Here is an 8,043-nt window from a genome sequence, read left to right as displayed (position 1 = left end):
GAAATATTAATATATATAAATATGCGAATATAATAAAATAAATCTATAAAATAAAGAGAGATGACTTAATTGTCACCCTCACTGCACACGAGCGAGTCCAAAGAAAAAAGATATAACAATGAAGACTAAGAGCAAGGGAGAAAGGAGACTCATCAGATGTGCCCTGCTCACAGAAACTGGTAAACATTTTTTTAAGGGGATGATTTATAAACAACAAAATTCACAATGGTAACACTCCAGAAATGTTCATTGTTTTCATATAAGTTTGAGATCAGATCATTTATATTACATACTAGAGGCCTGGTGCATGAATTCGTGCATGGGGGTAGGGAGGGAGGGAGGCTGCAGAAGGTTGGCCAGCAGGCCCTGATCTAGTTGTGTAGATGTGCTGAGGTAGCGGCAAGCAAAGACCACAGACAGAGCACCCCAAAATGGCATGAACGCCAGCTCTCCTTCGCTGCCCAGGCTTGGACTGCCTCACTCTCCCCGGGGCAGAGTTGCTGACAGACAGACAGGTCTTCTCTCCTACTTTGGCCACACATTTTCTCAGGGCTCCACTCCCAAGCACGATAGGTAGCTGACTTAGGCCAATGGTGGCACACAGCCATAGGAGTGCTAGCCAATCAGCAGTTAGGAGCCTGGGAAGGCACGGGGCTGAGCTAGAAGTGGCTGATGGGGGCAGAAGGACAAGCTGTGTGATGGGGTGGCAGAGGTAAGATGGCAGTGGTGCTTGCTTTACGTCTTTGCAGTTAGGCTGCTGCCTTGCCCCTTCTGCCCACTCCGAGCTGCTACTCTGTCTTGATCAGCGTCAGGGTTGTTCTCCTCCTACAGGCTTCCCAGACTCAGATTCTCCAGTGCCTGGAGCCTTAGCTGGGGGGAGGGACCGTGGGAGGTTGGCTGGCCGCTGGCCATGGGAGGTTGGCTGTGGGAGCACACTGACCACCTGGCCGGCCAGGGGGAGGGACTGTGGTAGGTAGGTCCTGCATTGAGCGTCTGCCCCATGGTGGTCAGTGTGCGCTATAGCGACCAGTCATTCAGTCGTAATGGTTGCTTAGGCTTTTATGTATACAGATAAACAATGCTGTATGAAACCTACACATGTGGACAAACTAGAAGCAGACAATGAGCTAAAGACACAAAAAAATAAAGAAGTAGAAGACAGAAAATAGATGAACAATGGTCAAAATAATTATACTACACAAAAAGGTGGGAAACACATATAGGTTTGTATTAATCCTTATTTGGGAATTAAAGAGACAGAAAATTTAGCTTTCTTAATTCCTAAAAAGGAAATAAAATCCTCAAAACAAAAATAATGATATTAAACATATAAAATGTTTTCAGAGTTTTCTTTCTTATATAAATACTAGAGGCACAGCATGCGATTGAAATAGCACGAGGAGGCGCCCCGCCTCCTGCCGTGCAAGGAGGCACCCCTCAGGCTGCTGCAGAAGTCAGGCCAGACCACTGCCATAGGCGACCCGGGACCCACACCTGACTGGCACCCACAGGCGGGCGGGGACCCACGCCCTGATTTTCACCCCCATACCCCCCCCTGCTTCCCCTGCCCTGTGTCTACTCCCGGGGCACCGGACCTGCCTGCACCGGCTGGGGCAGGCTCCCGTCTCTGTCTCCGTCCTCCCCTCCGGGCATCACCTGCATGCGCAACCACCTCCTGTTTGGTTGTCCCGTTTTGGCTTCCCGGCCCAAATTTGCATATTACCTCTTTATATATTAAGATATTAGAACATTTAGTTATTTCCATGACTATTCTCATTATCATGTCATGTTTCTAAGTAATTGGTTCCCTTTCTTTTTTATATAAGTTCTCTATGGGATAGAGAAGTAGCAAAAGGACAGTAAAAACTGAATTCCATTATCTTTCATTTTATTTCACCCATTTTTTAAAAACTAGACTTTACATATTCAACACAACTATAGCAATTAGCACTGATTTTGTCAAGGTTCCCAACCCATATGTAAAAGTTATTTCATGCATGGTTTGTAAATTGCTTAAAGTTCTACATTCTGATTGCATGCTCATAGTTAAGACAACTTTATCATTTTTTAATGTGTTTTCTTATGCACATTGTTGTGTTTTTCAATTGGTAGGTGCATCTAAGTTACTCTATGAAATAGAGTCTAAAATTTGAATGTGGCCGAAGCCGGTTTGGCTCAGTGGACTATAGCAATTAGCACTGATTTTGTCAAGGTTCCCAACCCATACGTAAAAGTTATTTCATGCATGGTTTGTAAATTGCTTAAAGTTCTACATTCCGATTGCATGCTCATAGTTAAGACAACTTTATCATTTTTTAATGTGTTTTCTTATGCACATTGTTGTGTTTTTCAATTGGTAGGTGCATCTAAGTTACTCTATGAAATAGAGTCTAAAATTTGAATGTGGGAAGATGAGAGCTAATGATGTCTTCAAAATAATCCTGGTTTTTACATAAAGCATGAGGTTATTTTAATTTAAATATCAATAGGAAAATAATTTGAAGATATACAAGAACTCCACTAACATAACCACCTAAAGAAAAAACTTGAGGACTGCCAGTTTCAAAATTTTACTGTATAGTCAACATTTCTCCTTTCTATTCCTGAAAATCATTCCAAAGATCAAGAATGAGAAACAATTATGCAAATGTCCTATTTACTGAAAATAGAAAACAGTGAAATTCTAGACCTCCAGATTAATGGAGTGGCTCCAAAACCAGTGATGATGAGCTAAAGCATGTGCAGTAGGAAACTGGGGAAAGAAACCTTGAAGACTTAATCTAGAAACTGCAGGTTTCAAGAAGAGCTAACAAACCTACCTCCCTCTAAGGGTAGGGGCCACACATTTTTATATTGTAGACATAATGCAACAGTTTCAGGTGGAAGCATCTGTGAAAGCAGTTTGGTTCCAAAAAGCAGAGAAAGTAGGGTTAAATGAGGAACTACACAGAAAAGACATATTTGCAGAAAGCAATCTATATATGTGGAAAAAGAGAAGTAAAGTCTTTCATTGTGGGGGAGAAAAACGGAAGGAACAGAACAAACAACAAAAGCCCACATTGCCTACCTACATTGGCTAGACAAAAAAAACACAAACTCACTTTGTTCAGTGGCACAAAAACAAAACAAAACTGAGCAACCACAGGATCTATATAAAGATTCTACAAGAGAAAGAGAAAAAAATAAAACCAATGGCACATCAGAAACACACAACTAAGAGCATGTTGCCATAAGAGAAATGGAAAATTGTGACCAAGCATTTCACCGTGAATTTTTAAAATGTAATAAATAGCAACCACCTCTTTGAAGCAATTATAGAGTGCAGAATGCAAGATGTTAAGGAGCAGTTAGCAAGACAAGAATAAGAGGTGAATTGTAAACTTTCAATGCTCAACCAAACAGTATAATGAAAAATAGTAAAAGCACCATAAAAGTGAGAGATAAATTGGACAGTATACAGGGGAAAAGAAAGTACTGAAAACATAAGAAGACAGCAAAACCTGATGTGATAATACAAAGTAATGAATATTAATAAAGAATCAAAATGAATTGTTTGAATGTATCATAAATAAAATAAATTCAGCCTACACATAAAAGGAATCATCATAATAAGATTGTTCACATGTTTAAAGATATAAATCAAGACATTGTTCCTGAACTAAAAGAAGACTTGAATCTACATCTCGGGGAGGGAGTGGGACTGATACAAAAATAGCCAGGTCTCTGGGCAAACTAGACCAGAACAGTCAGTGCTACGATAACATTTCAGTGAAGTCATTAGATTTAAAACACAAATGAAGAATCCTTTAGTTAACCAGGCAAATAAGATCTCCCTAAATCCTACAATGCTAGAAGAAAGAAGAGCAACATGGTCCTCAGTCAAACTGTACTTCAAGTACAAGATAAAAGACAAAGACTTTTGAACATGCAAGACTTCAGAAACATTGCTGCCAAGGGCCCTCCCTCAGGAATCTAGGACCTCAGGAATCTAGGAGAGGGGACTTATCCAACCAAGAGATGATTAAAAATTCAGTAACAAACTTGCCAATAGTATAAGGTCCTTTTGGAAGCAAATCCTCCCTCAGTGGACAGGGGAGGCTTATGAACCATTGTAGCTCTTGACAGCTTGACTCCAACCACTGATCCAGAATCTCCCAGCTGAGCTGCTCCCAGATTCCTCACCCATAGAATCGGTGATAGAACCATTGTTTATTGTCTTAAGTTGCTATATTTTAGAGTAGCTTTTTAGGCAACAATAGATTACTTAAACAAGGCTTTAAAAACATTGAATTTGGAGATGTTGGAAGGCTGGAAAATAGAAAGAGGATTTTTTTAAGGAGAGTTGTTAATGTACTGAGTCCCCCATCCACCACAGGGAAACCTGAGGGATATCACCATCCTCACCCATAGTGATAAGGGCTGCCAGCAGACCACTGGGGGTTGATATGTGCTCTCTGAATGTATAGAACACTGAGACTCATGTTAGGAAATGATTACAGGCAAGAGGCTGTGACTGCACTGTTGCTCTGAGGCAGGATGGTGGTGGCTATGCTGGGAATGGCTTGCCTGTGCAGTTTGTCAGGGCAAAAGACAAAGGAATGGTTTTACAGATGACCTGGACCAGGTGAGAGAGAGAAAGGACCAGCCAGGAGATACCTCAGAGAGACTTTGATCAAAAAAGACACATGAGGGAGCCATGGAAACCCACAGTTAGAATCTATAAAAGGTGGACAGCCACACTAGATGCTTAGAAGAGAGGAAACACTCATTATGTAACTGCAGGCGGGACATCCTCAGTGAATGAGGGGATCACCCAACAACCCAGAAACATACTCCAAGAAAAAGAGCCAACACTTCATGGATTATATAGCCACTGGGCAATAAGAACCCCACCTCTTTCCTGCAGCTGGAACACTAGGAGTTAAAGGGAAAGCGCAGGTTGAGAAAAGCAGCGAAGGGGCTGACCATGGCAGCCCTTCCACACCAAGCCTGAAGCAGAAGAGACGAGACGGGGGAGGGCGAAGCTTTAACATTATAAGCCTCAGAGCTTTGACTGTGACATGGAACTGTAATTAATTAATGAAGGAGCCCTTGCATTTTGCTCTTTAACACAATGGATATATGATTAAAACAAAATTTGTTTTTAAAGTTAATAAAAATAACAGTATTTTATGCCAGTAATAGATACCATCCAATTATCAACACAACAAAAGCTCTGTAGTTCTAAACCAGACCTTCAAACATTGGACTGCTACTGCGTGGTAACATTACAGCAAGTTAAGTAGGAAACTAGCTTCTAGCAGCTTAGCATACCATTTTTGTTCAGCCATCTATAATCTTATATAAGCTTCCCTAAGAAATATATTTAGAAACCATTTTAGAACAACCCATAAGCCCTTATTGGAATATTGCTAAAAATTAACAACCTTTATGCATTTTGAGGACAGTACAATATACTCTTAAATAAATTCGCTTTCATTTTTTCTTTTTTATCCTAACATCCAGATATTCATTCTTTAAAAAACTTTAGATTTTTTTTAAAAAGTATAATAAATAGACAAAAATAAAAACAAATAGATAAGGAAGATTTGGTAACACTACCTTCGAATATGATGCTCTCGATTACAGAGATGTAGTCTTCGGGCCCCTGCTCAGTTGAGATCTCCCATCTGCCTCCAGGGACATTTAACAACTTGTAGAGCTCATCTGAACTCGCCACCCCACACAGCAGGGTAACCACACTGTCTGGTGAGTGAAGTACCTTTTCCAGGAACTGACATTTCTTTGGAGTTAAGTCTTTAAGCAGGCTATCTGATAGTATCAAAAGTTTGCATTTGTAAGAGTTTAAACTCAGCAATTCCAAATCCCGAAGAGAGTAATTCTCCAAGCTGTACAACAGGATTGCTTCTCTTTTCACAATATGTAAAAATACTTTCCTCAAGTACAGAGCCCATTCCTCAGCATCCTCTTCATATAATATCAGGATGTCTTTTGTATTTTCTGGAAAAAGAGACAATAATATATTACTTTTCTTATATTTAAAATGCTAACAGATGGTTATATTGTTATTTCTCAAACACTTTAATGTACTCCTTAGGGAATATATTAATTTCTTATATGAGAGACTAAAAATGTAATTCATATTATCCCCATCATAATCATATGAGATTAAACTAATCCTTCAGATGCAACAAAGTTCATGCTTTGTGTAAGTCTGCGCTGTATTCACTGTACAAATGTGAATCTAGAAGATGCTCGAAGGAAGTGAGAGGCCTGGCAGAACAGGAAGAATAGTCTATAGAATTAGGGTATTGCTCTGCCAGTAAACACAAATTTACCTAGATTATGATATTTAACCCCTTTGATCCATTGTTTCTTTTACCTAATGAATCAGATTATTCTGAGAATAAGAGAATTTACATTAGAGAACCTTAAAATTTTTCTTCCAGGTCAAGATGGGTACATAAAGACAGGTTATAGAATTTCCATGCCCAGAAAACCAACAAAATAAAAATAAGAAGAAATTCAATAGTAAAAAGAACCAATAAAGGGTACTATTGCCTGTCATAAACTATAAAGTTGATTCTGATAAAATAAATGGAAGGTTCTAGTGGGGAAGTACTAATCCTAAACTTATCTCCCACCCTAGAACTAGTACCAATGAAAACTACCAGTCTTTCTCATGATATAAAAACTATCTCTGATGACAGATGCTTTCTCTTTCAACTCATTGATTCCTACAGGATGCCTAGCACTACTTCTTGAACAGTATTTGACAATTTAAAATATATTTACATATACAGAATGAGAAAAAAAAACATCTGGCAGAAAACATATGAGAAGCATATACTAGTTGTGTATGAATCATCAGTATAGTTGTTATTCTCTATGTAGTGTCTCACCCAGCCTGAATGCTAAATAAATTGTTGAACAAACACAGACAGAGTGTCATAATTCAGCATTTTTATGTTTGAGGAACAGTAGAGGAGATATTATAACTAGCCAGAGTAACTTCTGTATAGTTATGGAATAATTGCAGTAAAACTTAAACCAATAATATTTTTACATTAGAGAACCTTAAGTACCAAGTACTTAAAATAAACTAGGACTTTTCCTATTTTACATATGTTATTCACTTAATTCTCAACATTACCCTATTAAAGAAGTAATGTGATTCTGATTTTACAGATGAGAAAATGAAACTGGTATTGGAATTAGGATTCTAATGCAGGCAGTCTGACTCCAGTCTGTACTTTTAACCTCAAAGAGCAAAGATCACAGTAACATTATTTAAAAGATTCAAATAGATTTATTATAGTGAGATGAACTAGATTAGTTAATATTAAGCAGTCTATAAATTAATCCTAAATACGCCATGTATGTGAAAGCTTACTGGGAATCTGATTTCCTCTCAAGGGAAAAGATAAAATAGACTATATGACGTACTCTAAGAGCAGTTATCTATGAAGAATTTATATAACTTCCTTCTTGACTCTCAAATTTAAATCAATAAAATTATAGACTAAACTATGAAGGTATATTAAAGTATGGCATGAATACTGCCACATTACGTGGTTGGGTATCACACTACCATAGAAAGACAATCATAAGAAATCAATTCCAGAGACAATCAAGACAATCATAACCTACCTTTCAAAACTGCCCAAGAAAATTACTCTTTCTCAATACTTTATCGCTATTTTTTCTTATGTTTCCTTTTACATTTGTATTGACTTACACTGAATCAATAATCGCTGCTTGACAGTTTTTAAAAACCTGAGGATTAGCATTGATAGCATTGAAAGCCAACCCTCCCTTTTCTATAGATTAAATTATTTGGGTCTTTTAATTTTCTCAATTATTACTTACTAAGATTTTCCATGTACCAAGGTGTGTTGCTAAGCATTTAACATGCATTACTTCATTTAATAGTCACAAAACTGCATGAAGTTAGCTTTATTATTCTTATTTTACTGATGACATTGAGCCTCAGCGAGGTTAGGTCAGGGCTATGAAGATAGTAATTGATATTCTGCTGTTTCT

The 8,043-nt window shown here is 38.2% G+C and overlaps 1 protein-coding gene across 1 annotated transcript in view; it reads right to left on the bottom strand.

The window, feature by feature from the left end:
* Positions 1–8,043, bottom strand: part of BANK1 (B cell scaffold protein with ankyrin repeats 1) — a 298,633-nt gene that overhangs the window by 271,996 nt on the left and 18,594 nt on the right. The window contains exon 2 of the mRNA XM_023758387.1: positions 5,602–6,000. Coding sequence (XP_023614155.1) covers positions 5,602–6,000 — 399 coding nt within the window. The remainder of the gene's footprint in view (positions 1–5,601; positions 6,001–8,043) is intronic.

Source organism: Myotis lucifugus, unplaced genomic scaffold (assembly GCF_000147115.1).
Source record: "Myotis lucifugus unplaced genomic scaffold, Myoluc2.0 scaffold_129, whole genome shotgun sequence".
In the NCBI taxonomy this organism is placed as follows: Eukaryota; Metazoa; Chordata; class Mammalia; order Chiroptera; family Vespertilionidae; genus Myotis; species Myotis lucifugus.
Note: the sequence above shows the minus strand (reverse complement) of the source record. Positions and strands in the feature narration are given on the sequence as shown.